Genomic DNA, 20,449 nt, shown 5'->3' with positions numbered 1-20,449 from the left:
CATACCTTTACTGTGCTCAATAAAAGGCTTAGATGGGAAGAGACTCATGTTTAGTTTGGTAACTTGAGATAATTCTGGCTTTTTATCAACACCATTTTGCATGCTAGAATTTCACTTGGCATGCCAGAGTTTTTGAGCCTATTCTTCCAATGTAAAAAGTGAAACAAAGAAAAAAAAGAGTTTGCTGGTGGTTAAAAATGAAGGGAAGGCACACTGTTGAGCCAATCCAGCTCAGTGCTAGGGAGGAAACTGCAGGTCCCTGTCCACCCCAAACTCCAATACAGCACATCAGAAAAATCCTGAATAGAATAAGTTGAAAAGTTATTTATTGTTGTTGCTTTTTCTTGCTTAGAGATGCATGTGGTTCCTTGGTTCAGGCTACCTCCAGGGCCCTTGGTGTCAATCTGGTGTCAGGCCCAGGACTGGCGCTTCATCACTCTACGCAGTGCGCTTCCTGCTTCAAGGAGGGGAGGGGCAATTGAGACAGGTGGAATCAAGAATGGGATAAAGGCACGGATGGGCAGTTCTTTGGGGTAACTGGGGCTCGTCAGACAGAGAAGGTCACACCATCCCTCAGACTGCCTATGTGATATGGAAAGAAGAGTTGTGTCAGAGCCGAGCACAGCGTACATCCAAGTCACCGGTGCACTGCTTCAGCGGGAAGGCACATGCGATACAATGGTTTAGGTAGCCTTGAGAAGGCTCACAAAGGTAAGTGCAGATGTTAGAATGGCGTGCAGGCGTTAGAACAGCACGCAGACGCACATGGTCTGTCCAGATGATGATGTTATGAGTGTGTCAGAGTGGCAATCCATTGTCTCTCTCTCACGTTGTGAATCACGCGTCTCTCAAGGTGTCCATGTGAGTCACAAGTGTTGACCTTCACAAGGCATCGGACCAAACTGTGGAGGTGGAATTAATTATGAAATGATTTGCTCTTCCATAGCAGTCCTATTTCCCTGTTTAGAAATGTGTAACCGTCCCAACCCCCCAAAAAAATAAGAGTACAAGTTTTGAGCAATGGCAAACACCAGCACAAATTAAATACTGGTTAAAACATTCTACTAGACATGTTTAATGTTGTTTTTTTACTAATAGACATGTTATATTAATGTTCTTTAGATGCATTCATCACAATATCGTGTTGATCTCTTACTGTCTGCTGTTGTCCAAATCTTCACAAACCTAAAAAGTATGCACTAATGACATTTGGAAAATCACCCTTTGAGTAACAGGGTATTTATGAAAACCAAAAATTGACATTTTTCCAATTTGGACTAAAAAGCCAGAGAACGGTTTTGATTCAACCATGGATTTCATGCAGTCAGAGCCTTCCTACATATCTCCAGGTTACGTAATTCAACTAGAATAATCAATTATAACCAACCACATCATGAGGGAAACAAATAACTCTGAACTGTAATTAACCATAGGAAAACCAATACTTCTTTTCTAATGAAACTCATCCTCACCTCACAGTCCCTACTCCTTGACTGCTGCCCAGGAGATATCATAGAAAATGGTTCTCCACATGTGGAGAGCAAGGGGTGAGGCTTGACGAGGCCAGTGTGTCCCCTGGTCTCCCACCGGTCCTCTCTCTGCCCTTTCCCCTAATCTATAAGGAAGGGCTGTGGCTGCATATGGGGGAATCAGTGTTCAGGATTGTAACCTTTTTGTGCATTGGTCCCCTGGTCGCAGATGATCATGCAGCACACTGCCCTTCAACTCTCACCCTTGATTCCAGTTAGTAATGTGGCTTGGTAGTGAAAAGCCACCAGGGCAATACACAGCATATGCCACTAATTATCCTCTCTGTATGCCCAGGTGTTCCAGCTAATGCTGTCAAGCCCAGCTTCGCGGGATCCGGTTGCAGCAGAAAATGGTCCACCTCCAGATATGACCCACACCCAACCACTATAGGGAACTGGGTGTGCGAAAGATCAGGCGGGGGAAAGGAAGGGAAGGGACAGCAGTGGATAAAAGGATCTGAAACAACAAAACAGACAGGGATAACATACAATACAAAACACTACTCTCAATAAGGTCTCACTAGGAAGTATGTATACCTGTCTTAACCAAAAGCCACAACACCTGAAACCAGCCGGCTCTCTTAATGCCCTCTTCGGACCTAGTAACCAAAAGAAGACAAACTGTAGTCACGCACATCAAGCAACATAGCAGGTACAACCCTAGCAAGTCTACTCCTTGTATCCCCTTACATGAATAGTTCAAGCGTAGGGATGACCCTCTTGATGTGCCTCGCTGGGCGCATACTTTGTCCTGCACCAAAAGTCATAAACATAAGATCCACTGGAGATGAAGAAGCTCTCCCTCGCTGTACCCCTATTGTCTCGATGGTTTTTCCCCTCGTATGTCCTTCCTGATTCTTTATTCCCCCAGGTCGGCCCTTTCCCGCCTGTACCTGTGTCTCTAATGCTCCTCCCTAGGTGCACTGTTCCCCGTGGGCATTTGTGCCTCGTAAATAGTCTATGAATGGCGGATTTCAATGCACACTCGGTTCCTTCACCGACGTTACAATCCTCTTTGGCTCCCGCTCCGGCTTTCCGGTAATCAGGGCACCCAACCGCGGTTTTTCTTACCTGGCGGTCGATGCAGTAGCCTCCGCTGAGATGCTCTGCCTCCCTCTTGTGCGTGCCTCGCAAGGAGACCCCCTCGACAAGTAAGGGCACGCCTCCGGTGCAGCTCGCACCTATGGCCTGCACAACTCAATGTCTGTTCGCGTCCTCCGTTCGCGTCCTCCTCGTAGTCTTCGTCCAAGCTCAGCGCCGTAATCCTAACGGCGTTCCGCGTTCTCTCTCCTCCGCTCGCCGCCGAGGAAGAGTGTAGTTCTGAGTCCCAAAATTACGCGCAGCTTCCTGTGCGCCCGCGCGTCTTATATCCTGTGAGCCTCGGGGGCTCATGGGTATTGTAGTTCTCGGGTGGCGCGGCACGGTCGGTCGGATCCTGACAAATGCTCCCTCTAATGATTTGCCTTTACCTATGAGAAAGGAACTGCTGCTGCAGCCAGGGGAGTGAGCACTTTCCAGAAAATAGGAACCACAGAGCCCAGTAGGTTGACCCCCTGAAGGGAATCTAGTGTGGGTTATAGCATCTTCAATAGGCTTGACTACTAGTAGCTGGAGCTCATTCTCCTCCACTTATCTTCCTTACCTGCTCCCTGCCTGCACTGACTTTTTGCACAATAGCTGGGGTGGGACTTCTTCTCCCAGCATCCCCAGAGGCCAGATGAAGGCCCCAACCCCACAAAAGCGCACAGAAAGCAAGCAGCGGAGAGCACTGCACTTTTTCAGTCTGTTCCCTGCCCGCACTGACTTTTTGCACAATAGCTGGGGTAGGACTTCTTCCCCCACCTTCCCCAGCAGCCAGATGAAGGGCCTTAATCCCACAAACACGCACGGAAAGCAAGCGGCGCAGGGCGCTCTTTTAGTCTGTTCCCTGCCCGCACCGACTTTTCGCACATTCCTCCAGCAGCCCCCCCGAACTCAGAGGAAGGACCACAATGCTACAAAGGTGCACGGACAGCCTGCAGCATGGGATGCTCTTTCAGCCAGTTCCCTGCCGTCACTGACTTTTTGCACAATAACTGGGGTGGGACTTCATCCCTGGCTATCCCTGAGGCCAGAGGAGGGGCCACAAAGGCACATGGACTGACCACAGTGTGGGACGCTTTTTCAGCATGCTCCCTACCCGCACTGACTCTTTGCACGATAGCTGGGGTGGTCTTCGTCCCCCAGCATACCCCGAGGCCAGAGTAGGGGCCACAATGGCACATGGCCAGCCCACAGCGCAGGATGCAATCCAGCCTGCTCCCTGCCGACACTGACTTTTTGCATGATAGCTGAGTGGGACTTTATCCCCCAGCATCCACGGGCCAGAGGAGGGGCCAGAAAGGCGCACAAACAGCTCACGGCAAGGGAAACACGCAGGCGCATGCCCGGGCCAAGAGCAGGCCCATCTGCAGCCAACAGAGCCCGGAGAAGACTGGCCCACCCAGCACGACATGGTTAAGAGGACGTCTCTTTGTTCTACTGGCACAGTGGCTTCATGTGGGCTTCAGGCTGTCCCTCTATTGTTTCATATTTATCCTCTGTGGTGGGAGACTCAAATGATCAGATCCAGGCTGTAGAAGAACTAGGCATGTGGGGCAAACCACCTAAAAACCATTTGGTTTGCCAAATGAGGAAAAATAAGAGTCGAGAGGCTGGGGTAGCCCCTTTAAGGAACAGGGGTTACAGTGGCTGATATTCATCACAAACCATGTGTGTCTTCTTTTAAATTGGTGCAGCCATCGAAGAAAAAAAAGAAAGGAATGGGTGTGAAAAGAGGGCCTGCCTCAGGGAAAGTTAATACAACTGAAGATGGCTCTGCTCTTAAGGTAGATGTGTTGCCCCAGGTCAATAAAGAGGGCTTAGCTCGTTTATCGAACTCTATAATGTCAAGTGTTGAACCGCTGTTAAATAACCTGGAACTATTAGTTAAGAATGCACTCGCTGGCCTGTTTGAGGAAATGCTGTTGATAGAGTCTAAGCTTATGAATTCAGGCCCTGTGAAGAGCGCTGAATTGAAACTAAGATCGGATACCAATCGCCCTTGTGCTGAGCTGTCAAATCCTTCTCTTAGACCATCATAGCAAACAGGTACAGAATCGCCCACCCTTACTATCCCTTTTATGGGTCCGGCATTGAACCAGCCAGAGGTAAAATCAATGAGCATACATTTATCCCATCTGGGGACATAGGAGACAGAAGCTCAAGCCGTGGGCGGTTTAAACCCCCATAGATACAGTCATACAATAATCAGCTGGGAAAAGCCAGTTTAAGAAGCAGAGAAGTGGGTGACAAAAATGGCAGGGGAGGCAAGGCCTTTTTTCACTCTTCAGTTCCTCTAAAAAGACCAATGAATCAATCCTACACTTCCCTCCTGAATCGACCCCTTTGGTAGCAATCTTTACTGGAGTCCCACCACTAAGACCTGGATTGAGTGAAACTACCCACCGGCTAAAAACAAAGTAAGGCACTGGTGTAACCGGCAGATGGGGGTGGGGACCGTAGAGCTGCCCACATTAACATGGTCAGAAGAACTGAGTGGGTTGCGCCCTAAGAGAAAACCAGGAGGGGGATTGTATTATCATCAACTTTGATCAGCCAGACTGTGCTGGGCAATTAATGTGCTAAGTCTCCCAAATTAGCCCTGCTTTAACAGGAATCAAGGTTTTACAATTGGGGTATTGTGACCCGCCAAATGTTTGTGAGAGACCCTTTGTGAAATCGTTAGGGAAACAAGCAAGTCAGCAAGTCGGGACCAAATCCATACAGATGCAGAACAGATTTGACCCACTGAGCATGCTTGACTGCAGTGATTAACTGACCAACTCTGACACCAATGTACCTCTGATACAGGGGAGTGTTGAGGGACTGCTATCCAGTCATGTTCCTGTCGTAACTTCTAAGACAACTACCTTTTTTAAGCTTTTGAGTTGGAAAATTGCTGGCTTAGCCAATAAGCAGCATCTTGTTAGATGGCTGAGCTTCTTAAAAGGTTATCATATTGTGGGATTACAAGAGACTTGGGATACAGGCACTATTCTTTATTTAGATGGATATACTTCCTTCTTCTCCCCGGCCATCCCCTCTGCCAGGTGCAAAGCCAAGGGTGGCTTACTCACACTGGTTTCCCTTGATATTCCCTGTAAAGTGTCTCAAGTTAATACTGGCTCACAGTTTTCATTGGTGGTTAACTTCATATTTAAAACACCACCTAGTCTGCTAGTGATAAACTTTTACAATTCATATTTGCAGAACACCTCTATTGATCATGCATTGGCCTTAAAAACATTTTTTGAGGGGTACTTGGGAAAACAATGTACCCAGTCTGTGGTGATTTGACTGGGGGGTTTTAATATCCACTTGTGTTCCCCGCCCTGTTCACTGGAGATGAGACCCCTTTAGATGCCAATTTCCATTTAGAGCACACAAAACAAGGTGACCTATTAAGTAGCATCATGCTGACAACAATCTGATACTTCTTAACCACAATATAGGGGTTGAAGAACCTACGGAAGTTATCCTAACATTTATTGGGAGAAGATCAATTCATTGATTATATATTGATCTCAGTTTGTTTAGTTCACTTTGTTTAGCAACACAGGGTTATTTGGAGTCATTTTAGTGATCATAACCCTCTACAGTTATTTCATGATTGGAGACAGTGGAAGGATGTTAGGAGTAAAACAGTTTCTGAGGTTTTGGACATGAAACTTGTAGATCAGGGGTATAGACTGGAGTGGACCAAGGTAACACCACAGACTTTATTGGGAAATGTATACCTTACATGTAGTCAGGATATTTGTATCTATATAGAGGTTACTACATGTTCTGATAGACTGTTATCAGCTAGCAACAGGGCCTGTAAGTTTATTTGTGAAAGCCTAACCTTTACAGGTGGGAACGCTAAGTCACCCTGAATGTAGATGGTTTAATCAAAACTGTTCAAAAACTCATCAAAGCTTGCTCCTAGCCCTTAACAAAACTCCAAGAAAAAACTCCAAGAAATAGCAATGAAGTTGCCTTATTGTAGAAAGACCTACAAGATGAAATTCACTGCCCGTAAAAATTATTATCAGCAAAGAAACATGAGATAAACTTCTTCAGGTCAACATTCCAAAATATAGGGCCAGATTTTGATAGATAGTAATTTATCCATACTTTACATGTGCTGCAAATGGTTTGTTGGAATGCCACATACCCCTGAAGCCTGGGTGCAGCATTTCCAGGGGATATATGGTTATGAGACTATTGATGGGTCAGCCCCTGATGAGGTGGATATGTATGGTAAATCTAGCATTTTTTTAAAGGAAGAGTTAAATGAGGCCCACATAGGCCCAGACCATGTTGCTGATATTTATACAAGAGAACCTGCGAAACTAGCCCAAATTTTGACTAATGTTCTAAATGCAGCAGTAACAGAGGGTATTCCACAATCATGGTCCAGGTCTGTCATTGTTCCGGTGTTCAAAAAGGGGTAAGAAATTATCAGAGTTGTTACAGACCTGTATCACTCATCGACTCAATAGTCAAGATTATGGGACGAGTTATACTTTCGAGTTTGTCCTCATGGTTGGACAAAAATAAGGTTTTGTCTAATTTGCAGTATGGTTTTAAAGCCAACTTAGGGGTACATTCATTGCGGTGCATGAAGTGTGAAATATCTATGCACTGCAGCGGAAGGCCGTTGTTATTGTATTTCTTTATGGACGCACCAGACAGTCCAGCCGAGCACTTGAAGTTCCACTTGGTCCTAATGCTTGCGATGGTAAAAATCCAGTTCCTAGTTGGAAAAATGAGGAACCAGAGAGCCATCTCTTAGGCACCTATCTCTAATTTGTAAGAATCAGTTGTTCAGTGAAAGGCTTTTATGTGCGTTTCTTACGTTTGACTACTTTTGGGCTTTGGTTGTGGTGCAATAAATAAAGAACTTATAATCTGAACACAAACAACTACAAGCACATAGGTAGAGCAACTTCATTTTTTTCTTTGCGTCTTTGATTGGCTAGAGTCATTGGCTGCTGCCTTCACTTTTGCAGTGACTGTTGAGGTCAGGATGAATGTAAAATTATTTTTCTATGTAAACACATGGCTTAGAACAGGTTTTCCATTTTTATCAAAAAAGTGTTGGGTCTTAGACTCCCAAAGCAGCCTCTTCAGTAGTTAGGTATGCAACTGGCACTAACCAAAGTTTTTTTGTTGATGTTTTGATGCCTCACTGTGGAAATGGATAGGTCTAATCATCTATGTCATCTTTTTATGGCAGAGAGTCATCAGGGAGGCAGGCACCGATTCTTGAATCAAGTAGGGAACACAAAGATGTGACCTAGCTGGTGTTGTAGGCAGTGGTTTAGTCTGGGAGCCCTCTGTTTGCAGAGCAGCATATTTTGGATGTTGTAGGTAATAAATAGATGCACTGGGGATGCTTTTGAATCAGGGCGTAATGTTGGAAATCTGGTTTTGCTATGTATACTCATTAGGGCTTGAAATAACTGTCTTTCTAAAGAAAAATAATCACTCCCCTTCTCACCTCGCATGGCTGAAGGTAGCTTCTCGTGTTGTTCTCCGAGTCGAGTTTGGTGCAGAATGCTGATTTGCTGGATCCATCGTTTGAGAGGTTGTTTCCCCTGATGCCTAGCAGTATCTTCCCACCTTAATTTTGAACCTTAGGGAATACCGGGAAGACTACAAATTGGATGTATTTGGACTATATTCCGAGGAGCGAGTGGCCCCTCTTTTAAGCGTGTGCTCATAAGGATGTCTATTTAGCCTATTCCAACTATCAATGCACTGTGATTTAGAACAACCATATACAGAGGAACATGATTAGTGCACGATTCCTCTCCCCCCCACTGTAAACCCAGTGGAAGAGGAGAATATTTCATTTGACCCCCTGAAGAAGGTGTTAGCGATATTGGGGTGGTCACCGAAACGCGTGTCGGCGCTGATTACAGCAAAACATCAGGAGATTTTGATTTGATTAGATTAATGGAATTATCGTTAAGACAGATAATGTTGGAAAACAAGATATGCTGACAGTTATTTACTAACTTTGTATTATCTATCGAACTGAATGTTATGCAAATGTTCTTTTGTTTATAACATGGGAAGAATCTGCTTTTTTTAATCATAGAATAGATGTATTTTTGTATTGAATTGTTTGATGTTTTGAACTTTAGGTGATATTTTCTGTTCCTCCTGATGCAATCCTTGTATATATTTACTTTAGTTGGTTGGATTATAGAGGTATGTGTATGAGTGGAGTGATTGTGGAGACATTTGGATGAGGTTTTACTGACTGCTGGAGGTCTGTGAGATTTTGATTAGATTTGTTTTTCTTTTTGGTCTTTTATTATGTTTTTGAAGAAGCGAGATTTATACTTACTTATTGATTTAAATCTGTGATTATTATTGCATGTATAAACAATTTGCAAGTATATTCTCTTATTAAAAATATTTATATTTGGTTTGAGATATGGTGTTGACACTAATAACTAGGTCACGTATGGGGAATGATCATCCCAAGCAAAGGCGAGATTGTATGAGTTTGGGCAGGGTAGTTTGTTTGTACTTTATTTGACCCCTCCTCACCATGGCAGAGTAGCATTAGGGAGAGCACAGCATGGTGAAATGTTTTGGTAGACACTGATGGGCAACCAGAAACAAGCATTGGAAATGCCAATAGTTCTGGCTCTAATGTGCTATTGCATGCAAACTCAGGAACACAAACGCTAGACATGTTTGCTTTGTCACTGCTGGTTTACACCTTGATAAGGTTCAGTTTTTTTTTGTTGGATCACTTAGTGTTGTGCTCAGTTGGCCAACAGAAATGCAGCCGCTAAAGAACTTTGATCCTCAGTGTTCATTTGAGAATTATCGTCCAAGTTATTACTCTCTTTCTTGGCAGAGGAAAAAAACATTCTCAACCATATTATGGATTATAGAAACCTGAAACTAGAAAGGCAGTCAAAATGACCCACATCTACCTCCATAGAAAACGTCATGTTTGCCTTTAGATAAATGTCAACGCATATTTTATTTTGGTAACTAAATAAAAATAAATTCCTTTTAGTGAACAGAAAAGGTCAGCAAACTGTTTGGTTCGTGTTATTATCCTTTGTGGCACGGTTATCACATACCATATTTTTATGTCACTGGGCAATAGGTTTGCCATTGGTTTACACATCTGGAGGGCACATTACACAAACTTACCACTCTTGGCTCCTCTGACTTTTCCAGGACTGCAAACAGGCATGTAGTTAGAACATAAGTACCTAAAGAAATGAATAATTAATTACATGTGAAAATGAAACATATAGAAAAATTAGGAACTGACCTTAGATGTGAAATGGTCTGCTCGAAATGAGAGGAAACGGGGATTAAAAAAGTTAATCCAAATCAAATTCAATGCCTTCATCACAAGGCAATGCAGCCTTGATTTCAAGTAACCGAATATGACAAGTTACTGGCAGAGTAAAGGCAGAGTTGGTGAAAGGTTTCTCTTTCTGAAGTTTGGCCATCCTAAGTTCACTTATTCACAATCAGTGGTGAGGGCAATTTTTCTTAAGGTACCCTAGGATTTTGCTTCAGGAAGTTGGTCATGACCAGACAAAAACAACCATTGATGCTGGAGCAGCAAACATCATAAAACAATGCAATACCAAAATGTAGTGAAGTTTTTCATTACACAAACTGCATTCATTACCATAGGCTATCTCAGAGTGGAAGTTTCTGTTCAGTATTGAATGGGAAGTGGTAATAGATGGGGCTCTGATTAGAAAGACACCTCTGATGTTGGGTGTTGGATGTCTGGGTAGTTTGCCAAAGTGCTTGGAGGTGCTCCAGTGCAAAGCAGGTCCCACAATGCCAACTCCCTTTATTAATTTGGCACTACAGATTAAGGCCTATGACGCAATGCACTGTCTCCACTTAAACTAGTCTTTTGCTGGCCTGCATGTCTGTAGAGCACATAAAGGACTGTATGACACTTGTCTGCATGGTGTGCGACTCACTTCTGCCGTTACAGGATGGTCACAAATGCGGAAAGGCCTCTTCCTGTGAAAAAAGAACACACAAATGTCCCTTTTCTCTCTGGAGGGTTCCTGCCTGGTGATCCATTGTAACACCACGTAAAATTACGTGGTTTGGAATGACAATGATTTTCATTGATTTCTTCCCTACTGATGATTTTAGCTCTTGGTAGAAAAGTACTACCTCCTCAGGTGGATGGAAAACCAGGCATGGAATATGTTTCCCTCAAACCTGTTTCCTCAATCTATTCTAAAGACCAGTCAGACATTCACTGCATTATCTGAGAATTCTCTAGCAGCCAATTGGTTCTGTTATCTTCACACCTCTGTGATATGGGATACTTCTGTATATTGTATAAAGCGGAACAAAAAGCACCATCCACATGCAGAAGGAAGGAGCTGTACACAAGGCTGTCACAGTAATATATACAGGTGCACCTTTTGTGACTTAAACACACATAGTCCATGATGATTCAGATGCGTTTAGTCGGTGTGCGCCATACTATTGAGTTAGTCTAATAGTATTGAATGGCCTGAACTGGAGATATTGTAATTCTGGTCCTTTTTTTCTGTGCATTTGTGATTGGCTGCTAGGACACGGACATTTTAGTCCTTTTTGAAGGGACTAAAATGTTATTGCCCTAAGTAGCCAATACTGACTTCTATGGACCGACTATTGTAATCCTGCTTTTTTGTCTGTATATGACTGATGAGTGGCTGCCGGATAGTAAACATTTTAGTCCTCCTATTTTGAGGCTGACAAGAGACTGCTAGAGAATGACTATCTTGGGTCTCTTTCCTTCAGTCTCTAGATTGTGGCTGAAGTTTGGTTAATGCTGCAAACCCTTATGCTTGCTGCCAACCACTTGAAAAGTTCACCAACCTGACTGGAATAATTACCACTCATCTGTGAGAACCTAAGGCCGATCATGGGAAGATCCACAAGAGGGAAGACTGATATTGACATTCATCTTCATGGCAGGCCAAATTCAGAAAATTTACATAATGGCTGCAAAGGGTACATCATTTTGCATCCATTAAAACGTTTTTTTTTCTAAAAGGAATTGTTAATAACTAAATGCCCCTATAGAATTTTAGGAGTATTCGCTTAAGAGAGTTGCTGCAAAAATAAAATGGTTTGTATAGTTAATAAGGTCTACAAGCTGGAGCTCTCCGAAGAGAACAATATTCTGTTCGTCCAGCACAAGCACACATGGATTAGGCAGAACTGGCTCCATCTTTTGCCTCATGACACTGAAATAAGACACTTTTATGCAGAGGTTTTAAAGGAAGTGCCACATGCGTAAGTCATGCAAAACGTCTTACCAGTTTGACTCTACTCTACGGCTCTAAAGTACCTGAACGACAACCTGCGTTCCTTTCCGAATGTGCTACATAAATAAAGAGGGTGGGAGATGCCAATACCTAATGACACACATGACAATCTGGGGGAAAAACATGACTAAACTTCCATCTGACATTTAAAAATGTGGGCATAAGTGTAACATATTTAGGGTATGACAAAGGCCAGATGTATTTCTTACAGTGAGAATCTCTTTTTATAACTGGGAAAGTTACATCAATAGCTGTAGAGGAAGGAGGATTCACAATCCCTCCAACAGTGAAGCTCTGCTACCATCAGACCCCCGGGTGCCCATCCTAATAGACAGATACATTTCAATCTCTAGTAGGTGGGCCTTCAATGCACCTCCTGGAGGTTGACAGTGAAGGAAGTGTTTTTGTTTGTTAAAGGGAAATCATGTAGCAGAACGTCTGTCGAGGGGAGCACCCTCGCCTCATTCCATAATGACTGAAGTAAGGAAGAGGATGAGGAGGTAAAGTACTTATTTATTGATTAAAGTTGCTCTCTCTCATTGGTAAATGTTATGAGGTACAAAAGCTTGGTGTCATGAAATTTTTGGGAACACATTTTCACAGTATGGTACCTTATGTACATAAAAAATGCTGTCCTGGGTTACTCGCTAGATGAGGCAATGGATCAGATTCAGATGCTTGACAAAATACAAATTAAACACTAAACATTTGTGTGAATTACACGGAGGAATGAGTCCAATCTAATGTTAAATAATTAGCTAATGCGTCATTTTATCATACAGATAGTTGAGTAACAAGTGGTCTCCATCGTTCAGAAGAATTCACAAACCATCAATATTTAATGTATGACAATACCTTAAATGATGCATGATTTGATCAAACATATAGAGATATCCGAATTAGAATTATATGGAAGGACGGAAATCTGATGAATATCGCCACCTCGTCTGATCTGGTGGAGGCAAGGCTCTTGCCGTTTCCCACCAAGAGTCTCCTCTTGCAAAATTTCTCCAAAGGATTTCCATCTGACTTTGTGTCCTATTTCACCATAAAATCACCGCAATATTTTTAATAACCCAAGTTTATGAACTACAATTTTCGCATGGGTAGCGCATGCCTGGCCACATAAGACAGCACAGCATTTGAACATGCACTCTGACCACTGCTGTGTGGCTTCTGTCCTCTGTGGGTATTCATTCTTCATGGTATGTTGACAAAATGCTAATAACTTATTGCTGTTTGCAGTTCTACTCAGTTGCTGCTTCAGCTTTTCTGCACTTGTCTGGGGAACCAGAAATCAAAAGCAACACTGTGGCGATGAGTGGGGCAGCCGTAGCATAAAAATATCAATCTTGCCTTAGTCCCTCCCATCGAGTGTGGATCAGAATGGTCTTCATGAAACAATGTTACTACTCTAGTTTCTGCTACCATTCTCAGATTCAAGATGTCACATAGTTACAATCTGTTCATTAGCTAATTTTTCTGGGTGTGCTTCTGAATATTTTATGTGGGTCCCGTGCACACTGTGGCACTGGAACCAAGCTGACTGATGAGCCCTAATCAGAGTGAAACCAGTCCTCAGTTGCTTGTGTTCAGGTTCCTGTTGGACCTGACCTGGTAGTTTGCCCTAGGGTTGTTCCAATGGAGCAGGGTAAAGACGGATTTGCATATAGATGGGTCCAAGGCTGAGGTGGCATGGTTTGCAAAATAATTATGGACTGGGATGCGGCCTGAGTATTTACCTGTGGCTGAGATTCATTCAAGCATTCCATCCATTACTTTTTCTCTGCTTCAAAATTAGCAATCCTCAAACCTGCTTAAGTGATCCCTACCTGCCTAACTTCTGACAGTCTATGTCACAAGAGTAAGTACAGGACACTTACAGGTATTTACTGCCAGACAGGAATGCATTGCAACGGCCCAATCTGAGAGAGGGGAAGGTTGTAACTATGTCTCATGTATGAGTGAGTGCCTGATGTGCTGTTACGAGAGTTACTGGTGACTTATATGTTCCATGAGTGAGAGCAGGTCTTGGAGGACCAGTTATTTCAGACAGATTGGACCTTCTACATAGTTTACACCTTGATCTTTACTGGTGATGCTGTGTAAATAAACTTCAGATTATGGTACCCAGAGAGTTTTACAAGAGTGTTTTTGGAACACATGGCTTCCTGGACCCAATACCAAGGTAGCGGCACTAAGTATATTTGATGTTTGATGATACTTTATTTCCTCAAATACGCTTTACACACCAGCAGAGAGGTGAGTGTCCGCATCGCTGATGAATTTCATCAGAACAAAAATGCTTTGATCCATTTAACTTTACCTCTATCGCGATGCTGATTTAAGCTAGAATAGCAGTGACAGCGTCTGACAACTGCAAAATATTTTTGGCATATATATAAGCAGCGGTGCGCAACACGTTCTCCTTCGGATACCAACAAAGATAACTATTTTATTAGGGCACACATTTTAACTTCTTGACTGTTGAGGATCGGAATATCTGGCTTTGTCACTGATAAATGAACTATTGATCAACCGTTTGCTCTTAGGTAATCATGGCAAATGCAACAAGGAGGATTGTAGACCTAACCTACACAGACTTGAAGTAAAAACTGCAACAGAAAGGGACACATCCACAAGGGAGCACCACATGCCCTAGGCATAAATGAACGCAAGTAATTGAATCTGTTTGTGAGTTTGTGAGTCAGGGATTGTGTCCTGAAAAAGGCCAAGGACATGTAGCGGGCCTCAGCACAGGATGAAATATGTAAACCTAAGAAATTTGGGACCTGTTACTAGCCCTAGAATCCCTGCCTTTTGTTTTTAATATCCAACAGTAATAATCCTGGAATAAACCATATATGAGGGCTTACTGTAAGGGTTTTTAAACACGTTCCGTGGATCGCTCACCTCATAAGTAGGTGAATTTATTGCAACCAACAAAGTGCTCTCCGTAATAGCAATGAGCCCATCCAACCCATTTACAGACTGCCAGGCGGATGAGACGGCCCTACGATGAAGCACGACACAGGTTGGCATGGGAGGGTTTGTCTTCATTTTATGTAAGAATCCAGACACACTCACAACCCTGTTAACGGCCTCTTCGCAACATGTAATCCTTTGAAGAACCCTTCAGCCCAAACAACCTTTTGTGTTAATTGTGATGCACTGTTTGCATTTTATTTATTTAAGATAGGTTGTTTGAGTGGCTTACATTGGCCATATTATTTATAATATTTAATTCACTAAATGTAGCCAATGCATGTTCGGAGATTCAGAATAATATAAAACAGCACTGATAATATGGGCATGATTACGATTCAGGAGGATATGTTTAACTCGCAGTTTCTACTTCATTGGTTTATTATGTTTTGTGTTTATTCTGCTGATGCCACGGGACTGGAGTGTTTTATGAATAGAATCTTGAAAAGTCATTGGCCTTTGTATAGTATGGACCTACGACCTACTTGGAGGTGTCAGAGCTATAGGAGATCGCTGTACTCACTGACATTGGTGGTGCGTACTTTTAACCAATAAACCTATGCAAGCATGAAGTTGTGAAGAGCTCAATTTCACAATACTCTTGATGTGCATTTCATATATTGTCTGGAGTCCTAAACATCCTATCTTAGCCAGCCTTTGCTGAATGAAGAATTGTGATTTTGATTGTACTGTGGTTTATCTCAATTGAAATAAAAAAGGTTTTTTTTTAATCTTATTCCTCCTAGCCATTTTGGGGTGAATGGTCCAGTGGATTGTACTTCAGAGTTAGGTACCTGACCCACATCCACGGAATATTTATTAAGGTGCATTTCTAATCATCTGAGCATCAACGTGGTAGAGCTGCCCATGGGTCACTCCCGATGCACGTCAGATGGTGGCTCCAGGGATTAACAAATAGCATAAAACCTCTTTCATGATCAAATATAGCTGATGGAAAAAGTTTGGTTTGTAACGTATAACCAATAGACCTACACAAATTAAGGATTGCTTGTAAGGCAGTGGTGACCCTAAAGTCAGTGCTATGATGGGTTCTCAAAGAACTCTAGACTCACGTGTTGCACTTTCCTGGCTCAGTCATTGGTTAGTGAGGTGTTTGAAGTATATTTCTATGGGTATATATACATATATACAGGCTATGTACATTTCAAGCTGGATCTTTGCAGTTTTAAAACCTTAGGTGCTTCCAATCTCATGCAGAGATTTATTTCTTATCTGAAAGATAGAGAAAGTTTCCAACCAATCAACATCCAATTGAGTCCACTCTTCCCTCAATGCCTTCACATGTGAAATATAAAACAAGAAGACACAGTAGTTTTTAGAGCAGAATGAAACCAAGTGGGAATGCAGGAAAACCTGTAATGGAAGAGTCAGAACATCCCACATAGGCATCTCTCTAAGGGGGGACACTTAAAATATTGTTGCTTTGCAATGGTGGTGTCTGAGTCAAAAGTAGTGCCTGTGGATGCAAAACAGTCTCTCTCATTGTGCTGATGTGAGAGAGACTGTTACTAAATATGTGAGAAGATTACCCTAACAGCTATAGCAACATACTAGATGATAAAATACAAGCAACAGCTGCATCCGAGGATTTCTCCATGACACATAGCAGAGGCCTGTTGTTGTATAGGCCGCAGTTTGAAGTTTGAATATTTAGCTACTATGAATGCTTATCTGTAAATGCAGATTAAGTAACCTCTTGCCAGCTGATGCTTGGTGATGTTTGTAAGCCTCCCACCCGACCTGTGCTTTTCAAAATATAATTGATGCTTTTTTGCCTACACTTGATAGTAAAATGACTAGCACAGTTGTGGACTCCTCTAACACAATCAACAGCCATCAATGTGTGAGACCACTCACATCCTCTCAGCCACGTCCAACTCCACCCCTTTGGCTGCTTATAAAAGGGGAGCACACCACATGCTTCAAAGCACTCTCCAACCACATGTACATTTGGGTAACTCCTGGTACTCTTCGTTGCTTATGCTAATTGCAAGTTAAGGAGTATATACTCATAAAAGGGCCAGATGGTGTGGGTACTTCTGGACAACATGAACAAAAGTGCAAAATGCCCCTTCTCCTGGAGAATTTCTGGGGGTCTACCTACTTAGGCAAGCATCCCCATCCAGCACTGTTCACTCCACCCTTCCAAATAAAAAATGTTCCCATGTAACGTTACAACATAAGATTTCTGTAAAAGAACCCCATGCATTAGAACAAATTAAAAGATTGTGAAAAACATAACATTTAAAAAATATAACATGATGAGATCTGACACCATTTTTTATTGAACGGTGTCTGGCAGGTGTTTGCCAAACCTTAATGAACACAATATTCTTACCTAGAGTGTTGGTTGCAAAGTTTACTTCAATTCCCTCTTTTGTCACTTGGCGGGGATGGACCATGCACCCAGCATTGTTTATCTGAAAGAAAAAAATAACCAGAAAGATAACTGCAACATCCCTGACAGCATTCTCTCAATGTTATAGTGCATCCTAAATATTTCATATCAGTCCTACATATACCATTGAGGTCCTTCAGAGACACCCAATTAGGAAAAATGTATATGTTGGAAACAGGGTTTACTCACCCTTCGCAAATAATGACAAACGCTCTGCAAATAATGACAAACTCTCATCCATAAAGAAAAAACATTTGAAAGAAGTACAAGCATCTTTAAAGATTAACGCCCTCATTGCTCAATATGTACCACTCAGCTATGAGAGCAATTAATGCCCAATAATGTACCGGCAATCTTTATTAATCCTGGTCCCATTGTCATCGTCCAATTCCTTACAAGTGAGTAAGGAATGGGACAAGGACTGGAGGGACCTGGTGGTAATGCATCAGTAGCCAGTAATACCAGGATGGGCAAAGATTACATGAAGTAATCGCATGTGGGTGTGAAAGGAGAGCCACATAAGCATTCTTACCTGCTGTCAGCCACAGGTAGTGGGGGAAATGTCTGTGTTGGCTACGGGAGGGACACCATAGCCCTTTTGGGCTATCAATGGGGTACATGAGGTCCAGTAGGAATCCTTCTATATTTTGGCATGTCACTGGGAAATCACAGTGCACCCTGAATATACTTCAGGGGGTTCTACAGGCAAAAGACTGTCCTAATACTGTGTGGCTGTAATTCTTAACATTGGCCCCTGAACATACAGTATTTCAACCAGGACAGAGCTGTTTGGGGGAGAACAAGTTGAAGGTGGACTGAGACCTGACATTTAAGAGTGACGGCGGATATCACCCTCTCCAAGCTAGGCTCAGTCTCAATTTTCAAATATTTCAACAGATCCAACTGTTGATCCAAAGAATTTACTAGCTCTGTTGGGTCAAATGAAAGTCCTCGAATGAGCAAGAAAATGGCATCCAACGATAGCCTATGTGAAGAAAGATTATAGATGGGAATTTGGTCTGAATCAGTTAATCTTGTGGTGGCCCCCATTGGGAGTATTTCTGTGTGTACGCCTGTCTCCTGGGGTGCTGTACCACTTCTGGTTATCCCTCCTCCTTCTGCCTCTGGTTTGTGGTCCTGTTCTGTTCTGACCCTAAAAAAGCATCCCGATGCTTAGGGTTTGTAGGTCCAGTGGTACCCTCTCATGGGTCAGAGTTATCCCCTAAATCCTAAGAAGTTCCGGAGAATGCTACAAATGTCTGTTGGCGCCTATATCTGCCCCTGGGGCGGCTGGGTCCTGTGTTGTTGGTATAGTAATCTTCAGTCAGATAAAGATAAGCCCTCTAAATCTTGTATATCTTTCCTGAATGCATTTGTTTTTTTCTCTTGTTCAATGAGTGTGCATTCTAATATAGTTGCTCTATCTTTTCAAGGATACCTTTAGCTTTCGCACTTTTCTTCATGAGTTTTGTTTACCTTGCCGCATACTTTTTGAAGATTCACTTACTCTACTCACTTATTTCCTCTTATTTTTAATAAAGTATATGAATAGGCCCTGTTCTCATGTGTGTACTTTCGACATTTCTCTGTGTCTTACACTGTTCCCTTTTTTCCAGTTCTGACAATCTTTACTCTTCTATTCTAGTGTGAATCTCAGGCTCTGTTCTAGCACAGTCCTGATGATGATCCTGCCATTTGACAAGGGATCAACATGTCGAGTTGACTCAAGGACCCTTCCCCATACTACTGACTCACCCTCAACAGGCCATGCTTTTCTTGCTTTTTAGATACGCACCTTTGATTTTTATTTGCCACATGTGTGTATTACTGATGTTTAGAGCGCACTGAGCGGGATTGTTTCACCCACGCCCACTGCACCATTGAATCTTGTTTGTATATTTTATGTTGTGAATAAATGACCATTTGGTTGGTCGATTTTTGGGTTTCCCGAGCGAGTTATAAATACTTATCCTGGGTGAAGCATGCTAAAACACCACTCAGAACATAATGATTCACCTTTAAGAGCCAGCAGTGACAGGAGGCGGGACATCATCTGCATGTTGTCCATCTAATGCCAATAACGCCTCACCTACTCTCCCACCCACTAATGATGATGGTTTTTGCTTCCTGCCACCTGATTTATGCACTTGCGGAAACTGCACCATTACAAAATACCTATTTTTGTTTGCTTACTCTGATTCTTTTGTTGACTGCAATGAACACTGCACACTGGGGCACTGCTGTTCAGAAAAACTGCATGTGCTCTGATCCCTACAACATGACCAAATTGATTATTCCCCAACTGGCAGATTTAACTTTCCTGTAGAACCCTAGTACATTTTGCAGAAAATGCACCAAGAGTGTGGAAGTTAAATGCCACCACTGGGCTGCAGCACATATTGGGTTATCTACCAGGCTGACAAGGAAAAAGTGGCTTCAGGCCTACTTGTAGAGGCTGACTGATGCATCGTTACACTTGCAGACAGTCAAACGAACCCCTTTTGGGAGGAAGCAAACTTAATTATAGTTACTAAGTAAGAGACCATCAGTAAGCCTTGCAGCCCACAAGGTACGAAGTTTTGAAAGTGGAACATGTAAAAAGTTAACGATGGTTCTAAAGTGACAGATGGCTTTTCAGTAAAACAAGGTAAAGTACAATTTAAAAGCTAATTCTGTAACTTTGATTTAGAATAAGCCACAAAGTCCATTAAACCATTGCTTTTATTATTTATTAAAAATCCCATTTATTGCTAAGGTTGGATTATTGATCAATATACAGAAAAAGTGGCTTTTGGAAAGTCATACTTTGCCCGCCTGAAGCACCAAGAGGCGAATTGCCATTGGTTGACCAGCAGCTGACTTGTCACTAGTCTCTCACTGCTGCCTTTGAAGAGTTGTGAAAAAGTGCTCTCAGAGCAAAGACTCTGACTTAGACCTTGCAGGATGGCCTGATGGCCTGGTTTTGGAATATGACCAAGTAGCACAGCTGAGGAGGGTCCAGGAACTTCACTATCTTAAAAGGGACCAAGGGATGCCTTTTGTTCTTCATAGTTTAGTGGTACAGAATGTCTGGAGAAAAGGACTCTTTTGATACACTTTACCTCCCTCCCGCGGCA

General features: G+C 42.7%; 1 protein-coding gene across 2 annotated transcripts in view; it reads right to left on the bottom strand.

Moving 5' to 3' along the window:
• LOC146785310 (dehydrogenase/reductase SDR family member 12-like) overlaps nucleotides 1-20,449 on the bottom strand; it is a 242,409-nt gene that overhangs the window by 75,894 nt on the left and 146,066 nt on the right. For both annotated transcript variants that reach the window (XM_085636416.1, XM_085636417.1), the window contains exons 5-6: nucleotides 17,274-17,355; nucleotides 9,777-9,838 (exon numbers count right to left, since the gene is read on the bottom strand). In XM_085636416.1, coding sequence (XP_085492542.1) covers nucleotides 9,777-9,838; nucleotides 17,274-17,355 — 144 coding nt within the window. The remainder of the gene's footprint in view (nucleotides 1-9,776; nucleotides 9,839-17,273; nucleotides 17,356-20,449) is intronic.

This window comes from Triturus cristatus, chromosome 11, assembly GCF_964204655.1.
Source record: "Triturus cristatus chromosome 11, aTriCri1.1, whole genome shotgun sequence".
Taxonomy (NCBI): Eukaryota; Metazoa; Chordata; class Amphibia; order Caudata; family Salamandridae; genus Triturus; species Triturus cristatus.
Note: the sequence above shows the minus strand (reverse complement) of the source record. Positions and strands in the feature narration are given on the sequence as shown.